The sequence below is a fragment of the Pangasianodon hypophthalmus genome, chromosome 10, assembly GCF_027358585.1.
Source record: "Pangasianodon hypophthalmus isolate fPanHyp1 chromosome 10, fPanHyp1.pri, whole genome shotgun sequence".
In the NCBI taxonomy this organism is placed as follows: Eukaryota; Metazoa; Chordata; class Actinopteri; order Siluriformes; family Pangasiidae; genus Pangasianodon; species Pangasianodon hypophthalmus.
In genome coordinates this window covers 13,673,970-13,701,894 of record NC_069719.1, presented here as the reverse complement: position 1 = coordinate 13,701,894, position 27,925 = coordinate 13,673,970, and the positions used below count along the sequence as shown (strand labels likewise).

Below are 27,925 nucleotides of genomic sequence, written 5' to 3'. Positions count from 1 at the left end.
GATTAGACTTAAAAAATATTTCCAGAAACTAACCTGGCTAAAGCCAAGATGGAGTTTGTATAACAGGTAAAACTCTCTCTCTCTCTCTCTCTCTCTCTCTCTCTCTCTGTCTCTCTCTCTCTTGATAACAGGGAGAGCCCAGTTCCTCTTAACTCTGATATTATTGTCTTGTGCCACCACCCGAAGGTGACTGTTATCACTTAATTAAATCCATACACGCAGGGAAGTAGAAACAATATTGTTGTCTCATCACCCGAAGGAACTTTTCTACAGCATGGACAGGGAAAAATTCATGTTCACTCTCTGCTTGTCAAGTGTGCTGATCATATTTTCTTTTTCTCTCTTTTTCTCTCTTTCTCTCTCCATAGTATGCTAATTTAGATTTCATATATTAGCCATCCACACAGTTTTGCTCGTTTTACGGATATTTCTGATGATCCACTAATCAGACATGCTGCACGACGTTTCTTTGTGTTTAGGTTGGGGGGAGAAATGTGGCTGACTAAATAGTTTCAAACAACTCATGGTGAATGATTTTTTTTTCAGTGTTTGCATGCATTGTACTGGGTCATGCAAGCAAGCACATGTTACTTAATTTTTTTTATTAGTTTTCTTTCTGTAGTGTGTGTACAGTTAAGTGAATAGGTTTGTGTCCCTTTAGGCTGAAATGAGTAAGATAGATAAATTACTTATTTAGCAACAAGACATTTAGTGAGTTGGGTTTCATGTTTTTTCTTAAATCTAGTAGCAAAATGTAAAAAAAAAAAATCATTATATTTTAATATATTAGCAGTCAATATCAGTCCTGTATGTATTATAAATTGTCTCTATTATCAAGGAGTATGGTGTATGCCTGCCCTTTTCTTCTATAATTGCCTCTGTTCTCTTTCATATCATCTCAGCAGCTTTTAAATTCTCTCAGTGGTACTATTCGGCATCGCCACGGACCCCCACCCCCCTCACCCTCAACAAATACACACACACACACACACACTCACACACATATGCATACATGTAGTCCAGTGTCTTTTTATAACAGTTGTCTGCAGTGGGTCACTCTGCCTATAAAGTGGGCCAATAAATATGTCATGCTGAGTAGGAGCTGAGATCTTTTCTCCACTGCTAAGCTCCATCTGAAATAAATGTTATAACGATGCTTTTATTCGAAGGAGCTCCCAACATGGGGTAAGATGAGTGATTTGAGCATCCCCCGAGCTAGGGCCTTCAATAAATAAATCAATACTCTGCATCCATATTTGCACATTTCTACATGGCTTGTCAGCTTCAAAATTGACTTGAGTGAAAAATATATTTTCCCAGCTCCCATGGCAATGGACTAGTTCTGATAAGATGTCTTTTAAAGCCCCTAATCATTCCCTCACTCTGTCTGTCTCTCTCTATAATATAAATATAACTCTGTCCATATGTCCCTCTCTTAGAAACACACATACACATAGAACACATGCACATCTTACACTGTAACCCAAATGCTAGCTTATCTCAGGGCTGTTATGTGATTTTCTGTGATTTGTGTTTTGAATAAGAGGACGCTCTACATCTCTGCTTTGGGTTGGTGTGTTTTTGAGTGTATCTCTGGAACGGAGAGGGGCTAATAATGAGATCCATCCATCCACAATGAGATTCTCTTTGTCTCTCGGTCCTCCTCTCACACAGATACACGTGCAGTTCATCAGCCCTGCTTGTTTTGATTGCGGTGATTGTTTTTAAAGGGTTGGGTGGGTGAAGGGTCGGAGGAATGAGGGGACCTTGGTAGCATCTGAACATGTGGTGTGCTCCAGTTACCCGCTGCCCTTCTTCTCTATACTCTCTATATTTTCTTAGCTTAATCATTTATGATACGTTGATGGTCAGCAAGGCCGCTGTCTGCTTGTGTGCGTAAATGCAGCAGCATGGTGGCATGGCTATGCGCAGGGCACTGGGAGTAGATTGATGTTTGGCAGCACATGTCCTTCACCTCTAGCATATTTGTGCTCTGTTAGTAAAACACAAGACACTTTGGATAGAGGCAGCATTTGCTCCTCTAGGGCAGCAAGTCTGGATCGTGTTACTGCTCGAAATCATGGTGTTCATATGTCTTATTCGTTTTACATCTTAGCCTCAAGTATTAAACCACAAGCGATGAAAAATATTGATCCACTTTAACATCCTTGTTCTAAATTTTGAGCCTCGAATAAAGGACAATATAATGTTGTCAGCGACAGCTGTAGATCAGAGCACCAAAGCTTCAGTTCCATGACTAAAGAGATTCAGCTGAATATGTACAAAAACACAGTGTTCTTGTTCAGAAATTTCCCCTTAAGTTCTTCATGTGTTTGCTGCCAAGCACCAGCCCATCTGTCCTAACGCAATCTAGCCCCAGTGAGCTTACCAAAGGTCAGACATATCACCTGGGATCCAGTCCCTAGTCATCGCAGAGCTCTCTACAGAACCACTGCAGCTTATTCAGAATATTCTTCTTCCCTCCTCAGCTCTGCAGGGGGAGAGAGAGAGAAAGCACAAGGTAGCTCGTGAGGCATGACTGTTTTAAACAAATGACATAAAAGGCCCATCCTAATGTAACACATTTCTCCCCCAGAAGTTTGTCTGCCGGGTGATTTATAGGGCATTTTACCCAGTGGTTAGCCTGTAAACAGAGGCCGTTTATCACGGCGGGGAGGCTGACGGAGGCGACTAGGCGCTCCTCCAGAGACCTGGCTCTGCTGCCCCGCGCTTTCAGAGACGAGCAGCCAGTAGATGATTGGGGAGTGGCTGGAGGCCATTGCTGGCAATCCTCTCTGACTTCCAGGGTTGGCTCTGTGGGGATGCAGGAATCGTGTGGCAGTGCCAGACCTGACTTAACGCAGTAACAAGGTTGAGAAGATCCTCCACTGATGTGTGAGGAGGATACAGTCCCAACAGAAGCAGAGTACTATTGACTAACATGAAGGGTGGGAATTGTGAAAGACTCAAAACAGTCACAGGATTAGGTTAATAAGTGTTACCTGAGGTAACTACATCATGTTATGTGCTTTTGCACTATGCATACATACATACATGCTCTACTACTGTAGCCTGCTGTTGGTTTTTTTTTAATGGCTAAATGCTACGCCTGAAATAACATTGGAATTTTGCTTTCTCTTATTTTATCTTTAGTTTATTCTTTCTTTATTTCTTACATGTATTTGTGCCTTGTCTTTTATGTATGCTGCTAGAACACTCTAATTTCCCCTTGCGATCAATAAATTATTATCTTAACCTTCAAAATCTTGAGTATGTTTTACATGCTAACATTCGTTACACGAACTAGCCCTACTACATTATCTGCTGTACGCTTTACTATTATTCTTGGTAGTGCTAGCTAGTGTGTAGCAGGCTGTTAGCCTAATATTGTGTAGGCTAATATTTATTCTCACGCACCAGAGATGATATAATTACGGTTTAGTACAGACATATTGTAATGAAAGCGCATTAGATTAGCATATAATGATACAGAGTGTGGAAAAAGTGTCACTGCTAGCATAAACACAGTTCATATAAATTGTACCAAATTGAACTAAATCCTGCGCCGTGTACTGTGAAGTGTCATAGCGAGCGTTAGCGGCAACATTAAGGCAGCGTAGTGTAAAGTGTAAGCTAAGCACTGGTGCTAGCAGATGTGTGTTTGGGGAAGCTGTCGGGCTCCGGCAGAGCGCTATGGGAGCTCCTGTTGTCAGCTGCATATCAGCGTGCTGTAAATAGCCCGGGGCTATGCTGTTTTATCGGCGGGTGGAGACCATGCGCTCCTCTCGCCAGCTGCCGCTGCTCTTTTTAGAGCTGGAAATAAACGAGAGCGAGAAAGAAAAAGAGAGACGCTCCTCTGCCCCATCTGTGTAAACCTCATTTTCATAAAAAGGTGATCAGATCGACTGGGGCATTGTGTGCAACGCTTTGTTTTTTCAGCTCTTTCTTTTCTTGTGAGCAAGCCTTTTTTTTTCATTTGTTACTTACCCATCTCTCTCTGTCTCTGCTGCTTCATGCCTGTGCTTAGCAGGCCCTGCAGATTATCTGAATCAGTAGGGGACAATATGTAATTAACCTAGCTGACCTCAGTACCTTAATTGTTGCCTGTTGGACGCCTAGTCTCTGAATCTCCAGCAGTGATCTTCACAGAACAAGACTTTTCATAGTCCAAAATGCCTAATTATATGCATGTAAACTGGGAAGCATTACAGAATCCTGCGTTTGAAAATCCTGTGTTATTAACATGAATGTGTCTTTTGGTAGTGACAGCTTCATGTATTAATTATTCATCATGGTTTGTTCGTTATTTGTATCTGAAATGATTCATGTTGTTCCGTTTTGTTTAATGCCCTCTACAAGGCCTTGATGGGGGGTGTAGTGGGAAACGCCGAGGCATCCTTGTGGTTTTAAAAACAAGCCCTTTGTGTGTATCGTCTCACTCACTTCTTCTTCCTCTCTCTCGCTTTCTCTTTCTTTCCACAGTCCCTGGATGGATTCGTATTTGCACTAAACAAGGAGGGGAGGTTTTTGTACATCTCAGAGACCGTGTCCATATACCTCGGCCTTTCACAGGTGAGTGTGTTACAATTTCCTTACCTTCTATGCATCTGAAAGCCAATCCTGACAAATTAGTGGTAATTTAACACCTTGCCTGTCAGTTGGCCTAGTGTTTAATTTTCACTCTTCAGTGCTACATATTTTTTGCGCAGAGAATCTAATGCATGATGCTTATTACAGTCTGCTCCTATTGGCTAGAACCTATTAATGAATAATTCAAGTGACTGGGAAGGTCCGAGTGTGTGTGAGTGACCTTGAGTTTCCACACAGCTCTGTCTAGTTGAGCTCCATCAGAGAGAGAGACTCAGCTGATATTGGTTCAGGTCCTGTAGTCGTTAAATAAGTCCACTGCCAACTGATTGAGCCAGCTCTAACTGGGTGTCTATAATATACCACAGGAAGTCATTGGCATCAGCCGGATTACAAACTTGTTTTAGACGATAGATGTTTGATAGAATATTTCAGCTTTCCATGCAGGTGGTAACGGTGCCATTAGTTTAAAAATCCAAAAATCGAAGAAAATGCTGCATATGGATAAAATGAATACAGCCTACTTTCTACCAGATTAAAAGATTAAATCGATGAGTTATTTGCAGCTGAAGTAGGCTAAGGCAAATTCTAATTTAATTCAGCATTAATTGATTGATGATTTTTATCAAATAATTGATTAGTTGTCCCCAAAGTTTGTGGAATTTGTTGTACTTATCTTTAATGTGGGTTTTATCTGCAGTCGGGAGCTTGGCCTGCTGATAAAGGGCTTGTTAAGTCTTTAGTAGGAGTAGAGTTTATTATCTTACATGGCTAAGCTGATCCTGTGATTCTCCTCATCTTAATTGCCGGTAACTTTATAGCTTGTTAATCTGTCTTAGAGCGCAAAAAGTGTGCATCCTAGTAAATTATTTTCAACGCTAATTAGCGTGGTTTAAACTTTTAAATTTGACTAGGTTCTGATTTGTTTAAGGTATTTTTATTCTTTGATTACAGAATATCAATCAATTAACTTGTAAATATTTATCACTGCCGAAACAGACGCAACTTCTTCGGAAAATGCATACCGTTGTTTGTGTTTTCTGTCTTTAAGATTATATCAACATATTACATAAACAGATCACAGAATATATGTATTTTATAGTATATGCAGAAGCAGGTTCTTCACATAATATGTTATGACACACATGGTGAAGTGAAGGTCACTCATATCTTTCGCCACCGATGCATTGGCCCTGAGATTTTAAGAGCTAATGATGGACGTCATTAGACATTCAAGGCTTGAATCATCATCCCGCCATTACATTGGGCCGCAGTCGATAGCATGACCTTTTAGCACCACTGCTCAATCATACGGGTGTTCAGACATTCAGATCCAAGTTTTATTCACAGAGAGAGACTGAGGCTTCCAGCAGCAGTAAAGGAGTGCTAATCTCTCAATCGCGCTCTTCCTCAGGTCTTTGATAGTAGATATAAAGTATCCTCTCCTGTCTACAGCAGCAGAGAGAGACAGTGGTGCCGGATAATGCCACAATTATATCTGATAAACTTCACAGCTTCTTGCTGAGATTTAAAGCCTTGGTTAACTGCAGTTATGTGATAAAGAATAAAATGTTATATTGGAAGAGGTTGTCACCTGCAAGTGTGTGTGTGTGTGTGTATTTTTAAAAGTAAAATAAAATTTCCGTGTGAATGAAATTTCATTTCCTTGTGATGCAAGGAAAGACGTTTTTCATAGCCAGGCCTGTGAAATTTTGATCTCTCTCTCTCTCTCTCTCCAGAGATATTCTTTTTTGGGCCTTGCACCCAGGAGAACATTTTCACAGCCTTTCCCCGCCTTTTTTTTTTCCGTGTACCTCCCCCGAGCTGAATGAAAGAGTGATGTGAAATTGCTTTTCCCTCTGTGGCTATTGACCACCTTGTGTTACATTAATGTGTGCAGACTGGAGCACCTAACAGGTTTTTACAGCACGAACAAGCTTCTGCTCTTGTATTGCAGACACTATTGTGATGCTGTACAACCTCAGCAGATGCCCTTAGCTATTTGATAATGCACACAGCGTGGTCGAACTGAAGGGAGTGGATGTGTTCTTGCTCTCTTATCACCACTGTTTGTGACTCCACTTCCAGATTCCTCTGATAATGAGGCCCGTGTTTGACAGTAGGTGAATCACGGCGATTCCTACCCCTATTATTCACTCCACCAGATGGCCGTTTAACCATTTTTGTTGTGCTAATAGCCATGATCATTTCACTTCTGCATGTAAATAGGCATATGCTGCCAAATTCGTCTCGTGTCTTAGTTATTCTGTCCTCCGCTACTATTTGGCTTATGAGCAGGGTGATTAGTTCATTTCCAATAATTAATATGTGATGGATGGGTTGCTGTCTTTCTAGATTAATCACCAGATTTGCAGTGGTGCCATTCAATAAGCCATCCCACGGCACAAATTGAGTGGCAGGGATATAATCATGCCACTCGGGCCTTCTTTACGTGGTTTGTAAAGTAATAAGCATAGTGCATGGTCGCAGGCTGGATGAGGGGTTTGTATGACCTTGTTGCAGGGTCAGTGGAATCCCTGCAGTCCCCCTGCACGGCTAATGTGGAGGTAGAGCTTGCGACTGGGCAGCTGTCTGTTTTCTAAATGGAGATGTGTATGTTTGTTTCGTGTAACAGATGGCATTGTGTGCCAAGGCTGATGGCTAGGAAAATAATAATTGCATTATTCCAGCCAAAAGAATATTAGCTTTTGGAAGGTGGCCATTATTCAGCCTGCACCCCTGCCAGTACAGCATATGCACTCGCATGGACTGGATATCCAAGGAAATTGATACATCTGGAATACACACAGCATCTGAGTCCTCATCTGCCATGGAGGCTTTCGATTTAACCCCTCGCGTGTAGCTGGAAGCGCAGCTTCACTGTACACTCGGCGACATGTGAAGGCCATGTGTAATCCACCATATGGTAGAGGAATTTGTCCTCTCTCAGTTGTCAGTCGTGTTTGGCGATGGTGATGGGTTTGGAGCGCCCGCGGCCAGCCCCTCCTATCTGTATTGGCAGAGAGTCTCCTTCACGAGTGAAGACCACAGTTTTGGAAAAAAGAGTACGCCTGCTTTGGAGTCTGCTGAGATAAAGCATAGGGTTTGCCACCTGAGATCCATCCAGACCTTCCCCCCTTCTTATTCCACACCCACCTCTGCCCCTCCCCTCTATTCCCCTCCCATTTCCGCCCCCACTGCCCCCCCATGCTGCAACCCCTACACAGAGAGGAGGAATATTGAATATATTAGCATAACCATCTGCCTGAATGTCTGATCACATCTTTGTGTGGAGATCAGCTCTGCATCCTCCTTTATCCCATCCCTCATTCTTCCACACTTTACACCCTGCTCTGCCTCCTGCATTAGCCTCTTCTGCTATCTGTCTGACACCAAGCCATTTTGCAAAGTACTTTTTGGCCCTAATCAAATAATTGAATCAGTTGTGGGTATTTTATTGTTTGTGTATTTGTTAATTGTATTTTCTTTCCATGAAAAAGCTAAATGGATAGCAAACGTGGAAATGGTGTGCTCTAAAGCGAATCTGTTTCTATTGATAAAAGTTATATCCGAAGATGCAAGTTTGAGAAGCGGCATATTAATCAATTGAGTCAGATGTTATGATTTAAAAAATATTCAGAGTGTTGTTCTTCAATATGAATATGTGAATGAAATTTTAGGTTTTTTAATAACTACATTTTTATATAATTTACATTTCCAGCTGATGGAATGTGTTTATGCTTGTTAGCCCTGTCTAGACACCATTATCATCGGAATATTTATGTTTTGTTTTTGTTTTGGTTTGGTTTTTTGTGTGTTTTTGTTTTCTTCTTTTTTTTAGCACACCTGATCCAAAGCACTCTGGGATATTCCTGCCTGCTATTCTAACAGCTCATCAAGACAGAATAGCAGAACAGTACTAAATGGATAATAAGTACTCTTTTATTTATAACGTTGTGGCAGCTGAGGGTCAGTATTCGCATGCAGATTTGTAGAATTGTGCAGGGAAACAGGGCAGAGAAGGGTCATGTTTAATTGAGCCACCTTGAATTTCTTCCTGCTTCCCCACACACACACACACACACACACACACAGACCCCACAGCCCTTAACTTCGCATGAGCTTGAGATCAGAACTAGGTAAGTGTCTACGGTGAGAGAGAAACGCAAACATAACAGGTGTGAAAGAAGAGAGAAGGGCGTAGTTGTGTGAGAGGAGGGTAAATTTGAGAGTGCGCGTGCTGGGTGAGAGCTGAAGGAATCATGCAGTCATTTTAAAGTAATGTGTTCTTCTTTTTGTGAAGAAAATAATGCCACAGGAATCGGCAGTTGCGTTCTTTAGAGCAATGATAGAATTTGAAATGGAAAGCTACACTGAATTTTAAAAAGAATCTTTAAATTCTGACTCATTTCCATTTCACATTGCAGCAACTGCTGTAAAGGAAACCTTGGTTACACCAAAATGTCATCTGTTACTGACATCTACATTAATGATTATTGCTGACAGTGAAAAATCTCCACAATGCTGGAGGGTCGAAATGCATAAATCTGGTACAGATACATGATTTATAGCCCATTACATTTTATGTAGGAATACAGGATTTAATTCCCAGAAGGACAATAGAAAATATCAGTAATAAGCTATGAAGGGGGAAAAAAAGACTATTTATGCATTTCACAAATGCTGTTTTTCTGAAGTTGTCATTAACAGTCACTATTGATGGCTGTGGAATCGTTTTATTTTTCTGCTATTTCTCCAGCAGTAAATACAGACTCTGTATCTGTAATCCAGTCTCCCAGGTGAGAGGAGCAGCAGAGGTTTCTCAGCCTTCATCAGCCACTGTCTTTACAAGGCGCATGGCTAAAAACATTATCAGTTCACAACATTTAAATTGATAAATGCTCCAACCCAAAGACTACAAGGGCACTTTGAAAAGCAAATAGCGATCTGGCGAAGAAATTGATTTTTTCCCCCTCAAAATGGCTGCATGATGCATCATTTGACTGTGCTGTGTCCAAGTGCTTGACAGAGATAATCTCGGCAATCCCTCGGGTGACCTTATCGTTCCTGGCATTGCAGGCCTGTCTGCGCGCCCATCTTTGTGCATGTCAAGGTTTCAGAGGGCAGCGTTCTTCTGGGAGCCGAAGTTCCCAGCTTCTTCATTTTGTTATCATGCCAAAAAAAAAACAATATAAAAAAGAATCAGCAAGAATCTCAAAGTCAACAAGGGCTGTTAATAATTGAAAGAATGTAAATTAGAGGCAGGACAGCAGCGCGGTGGAGAGCCTGCCACGGTTATTGTGTAAGTCTAGACAGTGCTGTAGTCATGCTTAAATGACTCAGAGTGAATTCAGAGTGAAGGTACAGAGGTGACGTTTAATAACCTTCTCAGATGAAACGCTCTGAATTGGGATCAGCTTCTGCTTTTCAGATACTTTTCAGATAATTCTATAATATGGACAAGGAGACACTGATTCAAGGTCAGCCGTGTGTCTCAAAAGAGAAAAGAGGAAAGACTGATAGATTGAGAAGAATGGAAGAAAGGGAAGCCGCCTGGGAGAAACAAGGCGACTGCTGAAACTCGTGAGCAGATGGGTTGGCAGTACATTGTCAAGGTCACCAAACTTTTGAGATAATTGTCTGGTTTTGGCTTTTATACAAAATCCTTTAATAGATTGTTCTTTTTCCATCCTGAGTCACAAACCCTCAAATAGACATGCAATCAATATGAGTAAATACTCTTTGAACTTTATCCAATTGCTGTAATTGATATATATTGTTCGAGAAATTGTTAAATCTATTCCTAATCTATTATGGCAGGCATTTGAATTAGGCATTGGATCTGTTTTCAGTCACCTGAGTGGAGCAGTGTGTAACTGGCTGTGTGTTAGCGTCGCTGCTATCACCCATATCTAAATGGCTCTTTGATAAGCACAGTGGCCAGATTTCTCCCTGTCCTCCAGCTCATGTCTGATACGATCGCTCTCATTTTAGATGTCTGCTGCCACTTATTAATATCTGATGCTGAATCTGTCCGATCACATCTCCAGCGTGCTGACACAGGGATTTTTTACCTGCCTTTGATCTGAATGGTGATCTGAAATGGAGGAATCTGGGATAGGGAGTATGACAAAAATATGATTTCTGAGCTATTTTGTGATCAGTGGAGGATAAGGTTTCATTTAGAAAAAAATTTGATTTACATTTCACGCTTTTACACAGGGAGATTTCTTTACTTTAATATCTCTGACAAGTCAGTCAGAGAAGTTTAATATTCTTTATATCCGAGCTAAGAAAGGAACTATTTACACAGTAGTAATTTACCATAAACATGTGATAATTTACAGTAAATAACAGTGATTGTAACATTTAATTGTGGTGAAGTGGGCCTTTTGTGTCCTTTTCTATGCATGTCAGATTTATCCAGTGGTCAATACTGCTGAATCTAGAGCAGTGTTTTAATTTTATGTTGGAATATTGGAGTTGTAAAGAGATTAGCGATTAGAGTGCTGCTGAAAATAGATTTTTTTTTTTTGAGTGAAAGAGGGAGAGAAAGAGAAGAGAGTGCAATGAACAGATGGACAGGTGAGTGGTGGCCAAGAGAGTGCTCATATTTCACTGCGCTGGCGGGACCCAGTGTCTGCTCGCAGGTGTGTCATGTTAAAGGTGAGCTATGTTAGCTCCAACATCTCTCTGGCACGTTACGGTACATGCTATTGACCGTACAGGATGCTACAGAATGTCTGCCACAGTGAAAAGTTCAGCACACACTGCACCACATGCCAACAGAGAAATGGAAATGTGATGTGCATTCAAATATTGTGCGGTAACAGTAGCAGTACATGTGTGATTTAATATAACGAATGAATGCAAGTAGGAACCTGATTAGTAATTAACCATGTCAGAATTTTTTTTTATATTTAAAGAGAATGAAACGTAACTAATAAGAATTAAATAAGTGGGTTTAGCCCAGGTAATAGCTAGCCTAAAATGATATCCATTACTTGCCCCTCCCCTTTTTTTTAAAGACGCAAGCTTGACACTTTACCATGGCAGATCCTGTTAGATGCTGCAAAATGTGTTTGTAATCGCTCTGTGTATTAAAGGCTGAAGCAGGAAACCCATCATATAAGGGTATAAAAAGCCCAGTGAGGCCTTGTGACTCTTGCCATGGAGAATAATAGATGAGACTTGACCCTCTCTAAAAGAGGAGCACAGACGTGGACACCATATGTTCCGCCTATTACCATTTCCTCACCTAGGAAAAAATAAGAGCATTACTGTGACTTAGGAAGCAGCGAGAGAAGGAAGAAGGAAAATGATATATGGATAGAATCTTGCATGAGAACGATTTTTTTGAATCATCGGACCATCTTGCTGTAGCTGTGTGATGATTATGAAATTTTCAAATGTTGTATAATTTGCAAAATAAAGCAGTTTCATCTTTAAAAATGCATTATTGCTGTATTTAAACTAGAGCATTTTGTTGCTCTAGTTTCATAGAAAGAACAGCTTGGATGCTCTTAGAAGGATACTGGTAGTTGCTCCAAAGTCACATATCGTTTCCATTCCATTAATATGACTAATACATTATTTGTCGGTATTTATGTACATGAGCTTTTACAAATGAGACTTAATTACAGTTACTTAATGAGGGTGCTGTGAGCAGACACCCCTGTACCACAACTATGAGCAGATAAGAGAAAGAATTTGGTTGGAGGTTTTTCCAAATGTCACTGCCACTTTGTGTACAAGCATGATAACTTCATCCATCCATTATCATGTGGAGCACCTGCAGTGATGCACGGCACACTCTGGCCTGTATGATAGATAATTAGTAATGAATCAATACTTAGAGTAGGGAGCGGATGGAGAAAGAAGTACGGCACACCTTGAAACTGATAAAGGGGTAAAATAAACAGGCGAGGAGCATCAGGGACGGCAATGAAGGATGAGCGCGCTCCCTCATTCCGCCTCTGAGTCGCATCTCTGTTTTTGGGGCACGCATAATATCTGTTCTTCATCCTTTTGGCTCTGTTCTGATAGGACTGCATTCAGAAAGAGGAATGTCAGGCTTGGTATCTGCTGCTGGGCCAGAGGCACTTTCTAATCCCTTTACATCCATCAGACACGACACGTGAATGGGAAAAGAAATCTCGTCATTTGCCTCATAACAAGTGAGAAACATTTTGCGGGATAATGACGAGCGTATGAGTGATAGTGAGTATTAGTTTGGCTTTGATGATCATTAGTGCAGCAAATTTGACTCTAGCAGGTAAGACACGCTTAATATGGGTATGAGAAATGAGCATCCTAAAGTTCCAGCTCAGTTTTAAACTTGAACACTTAGATACAAGCGGAGCGGTGCGTGATGCATGTCGGCTGTTGTCGTGATGGAGGAGAGGGAATCCCATTTGAAGCAAGTGAACGAGATGGAGAGGAAGAGAGAAACAGAAAACGTGGTATAAGGAGATCTCATTCCCTCCTCAATAATGGGGGATAAAGACATGGTTTCACATATGGCGTATTGGTAATGGCTCGCCCCAGCACAAATCCTCTCATTTAAGTGCAAATGGCTGTCATTTTGGGAAGTCTGAGCAGCTGCCTGCCAATGTCAGCCTAACCCTATGCTAAGACTTTTATTTTGTTTTAGCCATTCGTAAAAGAGAAAAACATGAAGAGGGCAGACTTTATAACACAGAATAGTAGAATTCTAAAATAACAGGACTTCTATAAAGTAACAATACTGCTGTTTTTCTTTTCAAATTTTTGCCATATTATGTTTAGCCGCACAGTACAGAGATCATATTTGGGATGTTACGTGCAGCCAGCAGTAGTCCTGGTGCATTTAGTAACCATAGCAAATGTATTATATTTTCTGCTCCTATTACCCTTTTTAACCCTCAGCTCTAATAATGGGTGTACTATGACATATTCTCCTTTATATTCCTACATGAAAGATCCACCTGATACCGAACCGGCAGGCCCGTACATGCAGATGTTAACAGCATTTTCATTAGTGACATACGGCTCTTTGCATAACAGGGTGTGGGGGATTAAGTTCTTCTTATTCTACACCAAGATTTGACATGGCAATATAAAGATAATGTAACAGCTGACTTGAAAATCTATTTGAGAATGCATTAGACATTTAATAAATTCAAGCTTTTTAGCACAGAGTGTGTCCCAGGAGAGGGAAGGACCATCAGTTTGGTAGCATCCGGGCTTAAGGTGTAGATTGGGTCTTTCTATGAAAATCAGTAAAGGGATTGGGGATGACTTAAAAATGCAATGTCTCATCAGATGTGTGAAAATTCAAACACAAAGAGAATGGGTACGTCCAACCCATGCAGCTAGAAACAGTACCACAACCACAAGAACAAAAGTTAAGTTCAAGTTTAGGTGTATAGCACTTTTAAGAATAGCAGGTTTACAGAAATCTGGGTGTAGATTTACAACCCCAGTGAGCAACCCACAAGCGACAGTGCCAAGGAAAAACTCCCTGAGAAGACATGAGCAAGAAACAATGAGAGCCGGACTCAAAAGGCAATCCATCCTCCTTTGCGTGACACCGGATAGTAGGTGTATAAGGGATATAAAGTAAAATTGACTTTTTTTTGTTGTATGAATACTTTCACGTTTTTGAATAATTATTTTAATAAAGTAATAATGGGAACTGTAAGGTTATGATACTTCTAGTATTAATTAGAAGTGTCGTAATTATTTACGCATGTTCCTCCGACACTCTTTGTACAGGTGAGCCCTGGACAGGTAATGAAATTTTTATGAAGCCTGATTGTCAACAGCTATTAGTGAAATACTCAGGAGAGATTAGGATATTGTTTTTTAGTCACTACAAGCATCGTTTTTGCTGTACACATACCAGAGTGACATGGCTCCTCTTAAGGCCACAAGTTTTAAATTATGAACGCATTTGGGTAGATTTGTTTATATCATGCAAGGCCACAGATCAATCAGTCTGGCACTGCGAGCTTGAATATCTTACTTCAGTGGGGTAAAAAAAAGAGCTTGTTTTGATGATGCTGTCACTAAAAAGTCATTTAGCCTGAGGCAGGCCATCTTTGTCCCTTGGCGTTTAGATTGGTTTAGAGAAACACTGGAATGCAGAATATCAAATGCGTGTCTATAATGGTGTCTATCAGTGATGTTCAGAATGCAGTGTATGAGCAGGGTATAACTCTCTCTGCCTTTTTTGAGTTTGTATTAAATGCTCTGGGTAGATTTTAATAAGTTCTTTCTGGTTGCACTGAATGAAATGGCTGTTGCTGTGCTGGGATAAATTATACAGCTGTGAAATCCACCAGCAGCATCTTTTCTGCTTAGAACAAAATAGGCCATTCCGACAAACATCCAAGAGTATATAAGTTACAATTATGGACCAAATGAAAACTTTATCACTAATATATGAACAATTTTGTCACTAATAGTGAAATTAAGGATGTAAAAATTAGCTAATTGATAATATTTGTCAATATAGTCTTATATGGTCAAAAATTATGCAAAAACCAGTAGCTTTAGTTAAACATGACTTTATTAATATGATTGTTAATTTCCCTTCCCAAAATAAAAAGCAAAATCTTGCTAAGTGTTAATACATATAAAAATTAATAAAAATATTTTATTCATTAATTCATCTTCAGTACCAGCTTTACCCTGGTCATGGTTATGGTGGATCCAGAGACTATCTCAGGAACACTGGGCATGAGGCAGGAATACCCCCTGGATGGGATGCAGTGTATCACAGAGCTCCACGGATACACACATTCACTCACACGCAGAGGCAATTTAGCATAGCCAATCCATCTACTGGTATCTTTTTGGAAGATAGGAGGAAACTGGAGAACCTGAAGGAAACACATATGTCTGCATAGACAGTATCCTGAGCTCAGGATCAAACCAGGGACCCTGGAGCTGTGAGGTGGCAACACTACCCACTGCACTGTTGTACTGCCCCTACCAAAAAAATCAATTAATTTAATTACAATTATTAACCTGGAGGATTGATAATTGATAACTGATTATCAATCATTGAATAAATGATTCAACAAGATTTGTGAATGCTAGCAAAATTTTACAGGTCTTAGTGAAGTTAGATGAACTTGGCCTATGCATATGTGAATCTTTGTTTCTACAAACATATTATCTGGAATCGTCAAGTCAAGACTACTCCATCTTAATGTGATGATCAGATAAAAAGCTGTATTGGCAAAGTGAATCCCTAGCACCCCACCTAGCATCCCATGGTGTAGTTCAAAATAGCATCACATTCACGGATGAGGTTTTCCTGGTGATTTCCGCTGATAATGGTAATCTCATGGAACTTTAATATTGGCTGATTTTGCTGGTCATCCAATATATCGCTTAGTTATTTTATCTAAAAACAAATGTATATATGAATGTCTCATTCCTGTCCATAATCTCATACTTCCTTTTCCTCATGAGAGGCAACCCTGAATAGAGGAGCACCCTGGCTTTTTTCCCCATGAAAATGAATGGCTGTATTAAGTTCTCTGATTATCATGGCATTTTAGAGCAGAGAGCAGCAGGCGTGCCGATCGATACACTTTTAATGGAACAGAGAGAGAGAGAAGGGGAGAGAGAGAGCGAGAGAGAGATTCCAGGACCCTTAGCCATGTTTCTAATTTGTTTCCTGCAGGAAAACCCAGCTCGCTGCTAAGATAAGATGGAGGACTCATTTACATTGCCTCTGTCCTCATACTGCACAGTTGGGTAATTGAGAATAGATTCGAATGCCACATAAGAGAAACCAATGGCTCTATCTGCTTCAAGTAAAACCAGTGTGTGGTGGAGCTAGAATTTATATTTCCTGTGATTTGCGAAGGTGGGGGGTGGGGGTGGGGATGTTGGTTATATATTTTCATATCCTCATTACATTGTAGGAGCTCAGATGAAAATAGACAATATAGGACTGAGAGAGATGGTTTTGTTTTTATTATGTTAAATTGTTTTATTCCATTGCTACAGGAATGTTCTTTCTCTATTCTGTTCTTCCCTATTTTTCCCGCTCCACTGTGGTAGGCTGGGTAGCAGGAGAGGAGTTGTGAGCTGATATGATGTTTCCTTGGCCTACCTTGGCTGCTAACTGTAATTTACTTTTTTTTCTCTCCATCGCCCCCAGTCTGCCTCATCGCTGCTTTGTTGAATGATGTGCTAATCCATTATATTCTTCAGACAAGTGTATCGACCAGTATAAACAGACCGGAGGGCACAAACTTAAATGAAAGCCATAGTTTCCACCTTGAATCATTTAACTAGCTCCCCAAGCAAGTGTGGCCCATATCTGCCTTTTTTATTCCATTGCTGAATTTACATTAAGATGCCATTAAAAGTGGTGGTAAAGCCAGTGAGCACAGACAGTTGATCAGATTGTTACTGTTATTCCTTTCCTCATTTCTGTTGATCTTGGTGCATTGTCCTCCTTCTGTCTCTTCCTGGAACCCCTTCTTACCCCATTTCGTTCTCCTCCATCACATAAACCCCTTGGTGGTTTCTCGCCCTGCTATATGGCGTTTATACCTCATGGTCTAGCACCAGAGTTTGGGGAGGGCTGTGACTGTGAATTCATGAAACCCAGCAGCCTTACAGCATACAACATTCTAGCATACAACATTCCAATGCCCTTACGTTACTCTTACTATTTTATTTCATATATGTTTCATTTGCATATCTGTTATAGCCAGCGAGTATTTCTATACATCATATTACTCTGAGCCCTATGAGGGACGTGTGACAACTGAGAAAACTTCCCTTTTTTTTGGCTTGTTTGTTGTACTCTTCAGCACACACTCATTTGGTGAAAGTTAATAATCAGTGCAGCTGTAGAGCCCAGCAATTTGCTTCGACACAGCCATTAATTATTTGCTAATTGAGACATGAGCATGGAGCCGTTCCCAATGTGCCATGAGACCCTTGCAGCCCCTCCAGAGCCCCCGCACTGCTTTCTTCCAGATGATCATCCGTTCAGACGTCTCTCCCCTACGTCTGCCCGCATTCGATATAAAATCCACACGCAAACATTCACAGAGACAGAAAAGAGCAGACAGACTGTGGGGAATCTCTCAGTAGGTGGATCTAGGCATGCTCAGTGTGGTGTAAAATACTCAGCACCACAGTAAAGGAAAATATAAAAGAAATGAAGCCATGGAGATTGAACACAGCAGCAGGCCTTTGCATTTTGTTGATGCATCACTAAACTCACAAGCCTAGTTACTTACCACTAACTTTCACTAGAGATTCTGGTACTTTTTTAGCACTAGACATGGCCAAGAGCCACCTACTTTCACCCGAAGAGGCAGTGTGACTGACATTACAACTGACCAATCACAATTGACATTGCATTTTTCCCATATCATTTTGGCACACAAGCTCAGGTTTAAACTCCTTAATTCTGCTTTTACTCAGCTTCTTCAAACAAATCTCTTTACTAACTTTTAAAGACGTGGTGCTGTAAATCCAGCGATTGCTCCCACAAGCTCACTGAGTTTGAGAAAACTGTGTAATAAGTATCAGACGCTCTGTGGGTTGTGGGTAGAGCATCTGACGCTAAGACTAATGAGTCACAGACGTTTATGATTTATAGTTTGTAGTTTTGTTTTCTTGCTATTGCTTAGTGCTAGAAACAGTGGCATTGTTTAGTTGCTAAGTGATCTAACTGGATCAACAGGCTTGAGGATTTGAAGATGAGACTGTGTAAGAAAAGACTTTTTGAGGCTCAGCGTTAGGTTGAGATCAAAGGTTATGCTTCAGCCCTCTCTAAACAGACACACTAACATTCAAACTTATGTAAGATTACTGCTTTAGGTGTAACCTTCAAAGATGTATCCTAGTGACATGGAGTGGTAGGTTTCAGCCCCATTGGGTTAGGGCACAAAGGTCGGCTCAGACCGGCATGGAGCACAGCTGGTGGTTTGGGGGTGGAAACATGCACAGTTACACACACACTTTCATATTCAGATTTTCCCTGGGTGAATTCTTCACACCACTCATCCATACAAAATTCATGATCTGGTCTGCGTTGTGTGCATAAAATCCGTGGTTCGCCATGGACAAGCCCATTTCTGCGGAGAAACAGCTGTAGTGAGATTAACATAAATCGGCAGTTGGTTAGAGCGTGTTTAGCAGTGCATTAACAAATTTGCCACCTTAATGAGTCGCTAAGTAATTGCCTTCCTGCCCCTGAATGCAAACAGTCCATTACCTACAACTATATGATTTTTCAATACCAAAACACCAATCCCCAGGCTGCTCACTTAACTTGTTTTTAAATTAAGCTGTGCTAGATAGTGTTTTCTCTTCTGCCTGGTGGTATTAATTGTGTGCGTGCGAAGGAGACGGAAAGAGAGAGAGAGCGAGAGAGGGAGCATTGGGAGTATTTGCACACAGAGTCCTCATTAATGCAGTTTGATCTTGTCCAGGTAGTCACAGTTTCTGCAAATTGCAGCTGCTCGGGGTAACTACGTCTTGTTTACCGGTAACTGAAATCCAGTCTTTTTCTACCCATTTACTTCAAAGCTTTCTGGAAAACAAGTAAACAACAATTCTGTGAGTTGTATCTACTGAGCCCCTGTTTACATGCAGTCTGTGTGCAGTTAAGCTAGCATCCATGCTAGAGTTAAACTAGCGTGTTATTTATGGCCGTGTTCACTGGAGTATGGGAAGAGATCTCCAGTCTGTCTCCGTTGTTTGACATGGAAGAGAGCTAAACGTCAGCAGGCTTGATAGTCATATTTCAGCTCTTTTTATTCCGAGAGTGTTTGCCATCATCCTTCATGGGACTTAAGCTTGGCAACCACAGTACCATGCACATCAAACCCAGTAGGGTGGAAAAATATTAGTTTACACAAAGGCAGGCTGAGAAATTAAGGATGATTTTATTTTCTTATCTTCGCACCAAATTCATTACTTTTGCAGTGTGTGGCAGGCTGGGGGGGCTTGTCAGCGGAGACTAATGGTCTGTCTGCTCCATTGAGGAAGTGTTGTTAGCTCATCCACATTAATAATCAGAGCCCTCTATCCTGTGGAGTAATCTGGATGATCTCAAATTGAAAACAAATAGTAATTTCCTATACTCTCTTTAGCTGAAGTGTTCCTTTCGCACTTGGTTCGTGGGGGGATTTGTTCCACAGTGCTGTGTGACTTTGTGTCTTTCTCATTTTCATGTGTTTTCTCTAAATCTGTCTCTAGGTGAAGTGTGCCCTTTCAAGTTACAAACACGTCAAAGTACGTTTGAGGGGGGAAAAAGTGCAGACTATGTGGAAATGCTTTGCAAACTCTGTCTAGATTTAGATTTATAATTCACAAACTAAAGAGTTTAAAACCAAAGTTGTTTTAAAGACAGCAGCGAAACGACTTCTTCGTGTTTCCCTCATGGTGGGTTGTTTACTTGAAAAGTGAAGTTCCTCTTTAATGGAGGGTGTAAAGAACAATTGTCCTTGAAAAGGAAAAGTGTCAGTGTCTCACCTCAGCATCGCTCTCGTGCTCTTTAAAGAGACTATGGTTAAGTGACAGCCACTTTGTTGTTTGCACATGGAGGCCCCATCCAGCACATGCTCGCCACTCCCACACACACACATACACACCAACACACACGCACACATAAACGCATAATGAAAGAAAGAGATTAGAGTCAGCGTGAGTGTGTGAGAGAAGAACTGCAACAACCTCTAAATGTGAAGTAAAAGTGGTTGGATGTGAGTGAAACTTAACTTTTACTGTTTCTGCCTTTTCCTTGATAGTATTTTTCAGAATAAATAAAACCCCCTGTTAAAAGTGGCTCTTTTATTTGGGCGGGTTTGAAGAGTGTAGCTGTGGGAGGGTGGCAGAGGGAGGATGTGAGAGAGAGAGAGAGAGAGAGAGAGAGAGAGAGAGAGAGAGAGAGAGAGAATGTGACGGTGCGGGAGATAGAAAGTTAGCAGTTTTGTGTACTTGGCAAGGTCATCTTTAACAGCTGAATGTATGGATCCTTTGGGACAAAGGCAGAAGCAGGCAGAGCCAGACTAATAACAAGAGAGAAGGGGATGGGGGGTGGGGCTGCAGTCAAGCCACAGTCTGGATTTACCTTGCTATGAAATTAATTGCCCCAGCAGTCCCTCCCTGTGACCCTCCAATCACAAGTGGAGAGGGACTGCAGCTACAGGCAGGTGTGTGACACTCAGACAGCTGTGTCCTCCACTCACAGACACACACTTAGCTTCTTGATCAAAGCTTTCACCTTAGAGTGGACGTTAACCTGTCTGTAACTGCTTGATGGCTTAAATTTAGACTAGATTTACAGTTGTGCAGTAGGTTCTGTGACTAAAGCACACAGAAGTGTACAACAGTGTGCATCTTATTCTCACGGCTGGTCTGGTCACACACAGCAGTGCTGAAGCAGAGGACGTCTGGTGCTGTGCTTCCACTGACGGAGACCTGTAATTGCACTGCCCTTGTAAGTGAGCGCAGGGCAGAGAGGGGAAGCGTGAGCTTTATATTTATTGCCACCGTTCTCTGGCTTGTTAGTTTTTAGTGCACCATGTTTTTTATTCTCTATGGGCAGTGGAGAATGGCTCAAAAATGACTTTTTAAAGAGCAGCGTTATTATGAACGCTCTTGCCATTTGAGGGATGCATTTCAGTTATTTATGCCCTGGCTCCTGCATTTGTGTAAACATAAAATCCCATGCTTTATTACATCCCTCCTGCACCCAGCGCCTTGACCCCCGTCCTCGTAAATTGAGAAATAGTGGGGAACTAATGGAGACAGATGGGACTATGGCATGCCATTTACTCAAATTGGTGAAGTAATTAACCTCGAGGTGCCGGGGGTTTGTGAGAGAGATTGTCGGAATATCTCAGCTAGTCAGATAAACAGACTCCCGGCCTAACCACCTCTGACAACTGCATCATAAACTAGACTCATTCTCTTCAATTGACCTGTCAACATCTCAAGACCGAATAAAGATTTGTATTGCCGTGCAGTTAGGCGGACTGGCAGCGGGTGGCGGGGCCACTGCATACAAAACCATGCAGCCACACACACCCAACACACACACTTTCTCTATTAGCAGACGTCCAAGCTGAGACTCATTGTGTCTCACATTGAGTCAGTTAAAACAGGCAGGCATAGAGAGTTTAGCGTGTGTCATTGACAACAGCAGGATAAGTAATAGATTCATTACTTATATTTACATACAGGATTTCTGTCCAGTAAAGGCTTTGAGAAAATACAAAATTATTGTTCCACCCCAAAAATGTCCATGTTTATGCATTTATTAAAGTGACAGTGTTGAATCTTGTGTCAGAAGATCAGATTTTAGTTGCCTTTCTCTGTACTGGTTGGTAGAATTGCAGGATATTTTTATATCAAAACTGGCCAAGAGTACTAGAAATTTAAGATCCAGCCACACAGTTGTACTTACATTAAAATTAAATTCTTAACACAGAAATAGCTATAGCAAATATTAGTTTGAATCACAGTTACACATGCCTCCTAAATCCCAGTTTAACCCATGTTATCATGCAGTCTGTATCTGTATCATCAATATTCAGATAACCAATGATTTGATCTCTTCCATGCATTTTCTCCTGTTATTTATATTAGTCATTTTTGTCTTATTTGTCCTGTATGGTATGCAAATAAGCCTGCTTGCTTACTAGGTTGGGTGTGGAACGTCAATCAGCTATCAACATGTCAGATTTAGGATAGCCAGAGATTATTTTATTTTACATCTTGTACTTACTTATACTGCCGAAGAATACATCGTATTTAACAGCTGTGTTTTAGGAGGCACGCGACAAGCCGTGCTTGCAGCCGTTGCGATAAGTTGTCTGTCAGTCATTTATATATTTTTTGCAGGGTTCATTGCTTTTTTTTTTTTTTTTTTTTAATAATTTGACGGTACGTCTTGTAGCTTCCTCCCTAACAATTGACAAGTGAATGCAGTGTGCAGATTGCATGTATCCCTGCCTAACTAACTTTAGAGGTGCTTTGTTTGATTGAATGATATTCTGATTGCAATGCATGATATGTATTTACACCTGTTTTAGTCACCTCTATTATTAATGTGGTGAAATGCTTTTGATTTATCATTGGATTACCAAAATACATTAATGCAAGGGGACACTGCAAGGTGTAAATGGGGCGTCTTTCTTCTCCCTTTATCTTACCCTTTTTTACTTTCTCATTGTCTGACTGTTCTACATAGCTTTAAATCTCTGCTCTAGGGTAGAACAGGAGTCACTCTGACTCTCCATGGACTGTTTGACACTGGCACTGAAACATAATAGTGTGTGTGTGTGGGTATGTGTGTGTGTGTGTGTGTGTGTGTCTGTCTGTCTGTCTGCCTGTCTATCTGTCTGTGTTAGGGACTGACTGCCTGGTACACACATACCTGACACATTTTCCTAGCTATGACATCTGATATGACAGTGACGGCTGATTTGGGTCTAGCTCTAATAAGTGAATTAATCAGAGGTAAAACATAGCAATCTGTCATGTTCCTGATACCTTAACAGCTGGCCGGCTTGTCCGTTAGTGACAAGCTAGTTTGTCCTGTGCAAATCTTCTGTCACCCCCCAAAAAATGGAGACATAGTTTAAAGGGAGGTGGGGGCAGTGAATGATGTGACCGTGGTTGGGCCAAGTGAGAAATGTCTTGTCAAGCTTAGCCAGCTGTGCCAATAATATTATCTTCTGTAGCATTCATCACACTGCTCCTGCAGCACTTCCTCCAGCACCTCCTCAGCTCTACGCCTCCCCCAGGGGCTTAGCAGCAGGAATGGGGAGGGACTAGCACCTAGGGGAGAGAGAGAAAGGGAGAGAGAAAGCATGCATTCCAGATAGCTGCAAATGATAAATGAGGCTCTATTACCATCCCTTGAAGATGTGCACACAGTCATTAGGAAGTGGGGCAAATTAAATCGCTCACATGTGGAATTAGAGAATTGTTACATGCAGTAAATCGTGCTGGTTGTTTACTCTGTGTCCTTGGTAATGGTGAATGTTGCTGTAAAGGGTGTGTACCATGAATATTATAGTAAGCTCAGGGTTGAATGGTTAGACAGTTTCAATACACTGTCATGCCCTTTGGTTGTGGTGGTGATCCAGAGTTCGCTACTATATCGGGCTGCTATACGTCTTAATGGACTTATAACATATAAAATCTATAGTCATATGAAAGGTGGATCTGGAAATTAATAGAAAAAAATCGTTTCAGATACCTGTAAAAGTTGCATAAATATAAAAGCACGCAACTTCAGAGCAACCTTTCCTCCTCACCTGTGTGAAAAATGACTGCACTCTTTACAAAGGCAGGATTATGTGTTGTGCTGGGAAAGTTTAGCTTCCCTTTGAGGCTAATATCACGGTATTAGACATGAAAGGCTATTGGGCCTCTGACACATATTTAGGTGTGTGGGGAAGCAGAGGCCCAGAGGCAAACGACTGGCTTTGTGCAATATAAAACTCTCTGAACACCTTTGGCACCAAGCTGCCACGGACTTGACACCTCGCCAAAAGAAACCCACAGAGACAGGACTTTTACAAAGACAACAGTGAATCGATTAGCATTAGCATGCTCAAAATACCAAGTCATTAAACTGTGGAGCCTTGGATTACAGGTCTAAGAGGTAGACCACATTTATGTTTTTGGGGATAATATTGTCTTTCAAGAGGTTTTATACATGAAGCAAGGGTAGGATTTGGGCATGAACTGTTTTTGCGAAGTGCAAATCTTTAGATTAGTATAGGATATTCAAAACATCCATGGCAGGTAAGTTAAAAGAAGGAAAAGGACCCTGATCTTTGGATAAGAAAGATATCTTAGTTACTTCCTGTAAGTTTACAGCAATGCTTGGAAATGTTGGATATCCACAAATTCAAAAAGCGAATTGTTCTGGATTGGTTAGAGCTTTATTATAGAGATGAACCAAACAGCAGGTAGGAACTGGCAACTCTGAGGAGACATTTGGCAGAAAATAAAAAAGGGGGTTCTGTCTAAACACTGTTTTATAGCTTTTTCTCTTAGTAAGCCTCTTTCTTTCAGACACTGAATGCCAACAAGTTAGAGCTATAATCCTAACAAGCACAAGACTATACAGCAGCTGAATTCGGAACTGCTTGATGTCTAATAATGTTTTCAGGCCCTGGATCACATGGCAGACAAGGTTAGACAGCTGTGCTGGCCACATAGCTTCTGTCTACCTTATCGTTTTGAGCATGAGCATCGTCTGCTCCTACTTGGTGCCGGCTCTTAGAATTGGAGATGTGCATTGGATGTGAGGATGGAGGTGAGATGTGGAGCTTTGTTCTGGGCTTTGCTCCAAGGTCTGCACTACTCTGCTTAGTGCTGCTAGTTGTACAGGCACTGAGCCTCCTGGTGTCTGGATCATAAGCCCTGTTTGCAGTAGAGCCATAAATTCTGCTTACCCAACAAGAATGAAATGTCAGCCAGGCCTCAGTTTGACAGACGCATTTGTCTGACTAGGGAGACTGAGAGGTCGGTTGTGCGTTTGTGCGTGTGTGTGTGTTGGGGGGGGTGAGCATTTTTTTCTTTGTCGTTCTGTTACTTAAAGTTTGCAAATATGGGCATCTAAAGTGTAAATGTGTATGCAGCGCCCTCTTATGCATCTGCTGTTGTTCATTTGCTCTTTGGAGAAATGCTAGATTCTGTACTGCTTTTTAGTAAATCTTAAACGCAGGTGTTTCCCTTTTATATTTATTATTTGTCTTTGCTTATCCAATAAATGAACTACAGCTTAAACTATATTACCAATCATAAAAAATGGCCATGAGCACTTGATACTCACTAGAGCCAACTAAAACAAAAGTAACCTTCTTATATCATGAGTGTGTGTCTCGGTGTAGTAGCAGACAGAGGCAGACAGACTCTAAACAGCCCTAAACAGCATCTCAGTTCTTGAGGAATGAGTGGGCAGGTCCACAGTACTTTGTATTCTAGGCAATTAACCATAACCTCTGCAGCATACTGCGAGTGTTAAAAGACCAACAGGTCAATTTTACCTCAGGACAACTGATGAAGGTTCCAGGGACAGATTAGTGGGTACTTGGTAAACATGAATGCACATTATGTAGCAGCTATGTGAGTTACTAGGATTTCTTTATTTAAGTTCATTTAACTCTTTCCTACAGTACACTGGCGTTCCATTCCGCCGGCAGAATGAAAATCGAATTATCGGACATTTTCAATCAGTATAAACAAATGTTGTTTTATCGCCACAGTTTTGTTATAAGATTAGTCAGAACGTTGTTGGGTTTAAAAGTATCATGACATGTGTTTAGCTGCTGGTAAGCAGGGCGATGGGAAAGTGGAGAGAAACAGTTCACACCTCTCCACAATAACATTGGTACAGAGATAAAACGGACAGCACAACTAAAGCTTTTTGATAGTAAAACACCATATACAACTGCTGAAATAAAATTATAACATTTAAACCTAATACGCTAAGTTAAAAATAGAAATACTTAGGAAAAACTGCTAATTCTTAAAGCTGTTAGTGTCTACATTCATGTGAGCCATTAACCACTGCTAAGGAGTGTGATATCACAAATAAATTCAATGCTGAACAAGGAGACCCCCAAAACAGGCTGGAATTAGATTTTTTGGCTCTCTAAAATGTTAAGAAATATTTCTTGTTTTATGAAGACTCCTCTTAGCATACCGTATGTACAGTAAAGGGTGTCCCAAAAGCCTCTATACATAGGGGAAATTAACACGGTTTAGCAAAATGTCTTCCAAAAATTTTCATACTTAGTTTATTTTATTTTATTTTTTTTCAGCTAGCTTTTAAGAATGCCTTTGACAAAAGAAGAATGTATTGAAATCATTCTCATGGCTGCATCGGGAAGCTGTCGCATGGTTGTGATGGACATGCAATTACAGGCATAACACCAGATGTGTTAACACGAGTTCATCGTGACGACTCCGTGTGTGTTTACGAAGAAATGGCAATCATGTAGAGGATGTTTTATAGTTACATTTTGCTAAAAAGTGTTAATTTCCCCTATGTATGGAGACTTTTGGGACATGCTGTATATATAATTTCAATCCTAAAACAATGTAGGCCTCATGTCCACCTGCATTTAGTACATTAAAGTATATTATTATTTTTGTACCATGTGAGACATGGGTCTATTAAAGGTACATACGTGTTAAATTCACTGAAAGCTCCCTTAAGCAACATGTCCCTTAAGCAACATGGCATGTTTAAGTGCCTAAATTCCAAGGTAATGTGGATGGGTTCACCCTTGAACTCCTGGCTCTCATAATGTAATATTTCCTTAATCATTTTTTCATGTAGTTATTGGATACACAGAAACAAGCCTTAGGATTGAAAGTGTAAAGGAACATAAGAGGTTAATTAGTTTCATAAGCCACTCCTCTAGTGCACTGAAGTGCAGATTGCAGCCTTCATCACTCTGAAGATTGTGGCCAGAAAAGTGTGCACAAGGTAGAAGATGCGCTGTAGCCCATAGTCAGAGACTATAGGTTAGCTAGAGGTAATGAACTCACTTTCAGCCATGTTACATGTGTATACGTGCATATGGAGGGAATTATTTCTTTAGCTCCTCTTCTAAAGAAATCCAGACCAAGGTTTTTTTTTAAACCCATTGTGGCAGCATCCTAACGACGGGCTTTTTGTTGTGTTTTTAGAATGGGAGCGCTAAAACTGAGGAGAGTTCTGTTGACTGGCATCTGGTGATAGTGTCCTCCTCTGTTCAGCACTCATTTCCTGTTTCAGAGAGGAAGCATAGGCTGGGTGTTGAAGCCCTTTTGAAGGGAGCTCTATCTCCGAGAGACACATCTGTAATAAATTTGGGGAGCGCACAGACCCTGTGTATCTGATCCGGCTCCTCTATTCATCACATTTGCAGATTGTATCATGGTAATCTTATCCCTTTGGCATTTAATTTTATTGGCTGGGCATTCCTGGGAGATATTACCTAAGAAGGTCTTTAAAAAGAAGCTTTAAAAATGTTAGAGTATGGTGTCTCTGCCTTGAGCTTTCACACATGTAACAGGCCCCTTTTGACAAGATCTGCAGCTCGTCCCTGAAGTTGAGAGGGATACGTTGGTCTTCCTTTGATTCCGCTCCACCTAAAGCACCAGTGCAGAACGATCTCATCCTGAGCTGTGTAAAGCATACCAATTTGACACCTTGGGCTGTAAAGGGGGCTTTGCCACCAGTGGCATCTTAAGCAATGACCGACTGGAAAGATGACTTTTTATTCCTCAAACTGGACATTGATCCAATTACAGATGTCTCTCTTTTGCTGTGATGTCCACGTGCAGTAAAGCTGGC

The 27,925-nt window shown here is 41.0% G+C and overlaps 1 protein-coding gene across 5 annotated transcripts in view; it reads left to right on the top strand.

Annotated features, from left to right (window-relative positions):
• The window catches only part of LOC113538944 (neuronal PAS domain-containing protein 3), a 224,378-nt gene that overhangs the window by 145,446 nt on the left and 51,007 nt on the right, over positions 1–27,925 (top strand). For all 5 annotated transcript variants that reach the window (XM_053237343.1, XM_026934425.3, XM_026934422.3 and 2 more), the window contains one exon: positions 4,483–4,572. In XM_053237343.1, the coding sequence (XP_053093318.1) occupies positions 4,483–4,572 (90 nt within the window). The remainder of the gene's footprint in view (positions 1–4,482; positions 4,573–27,925) is intronic.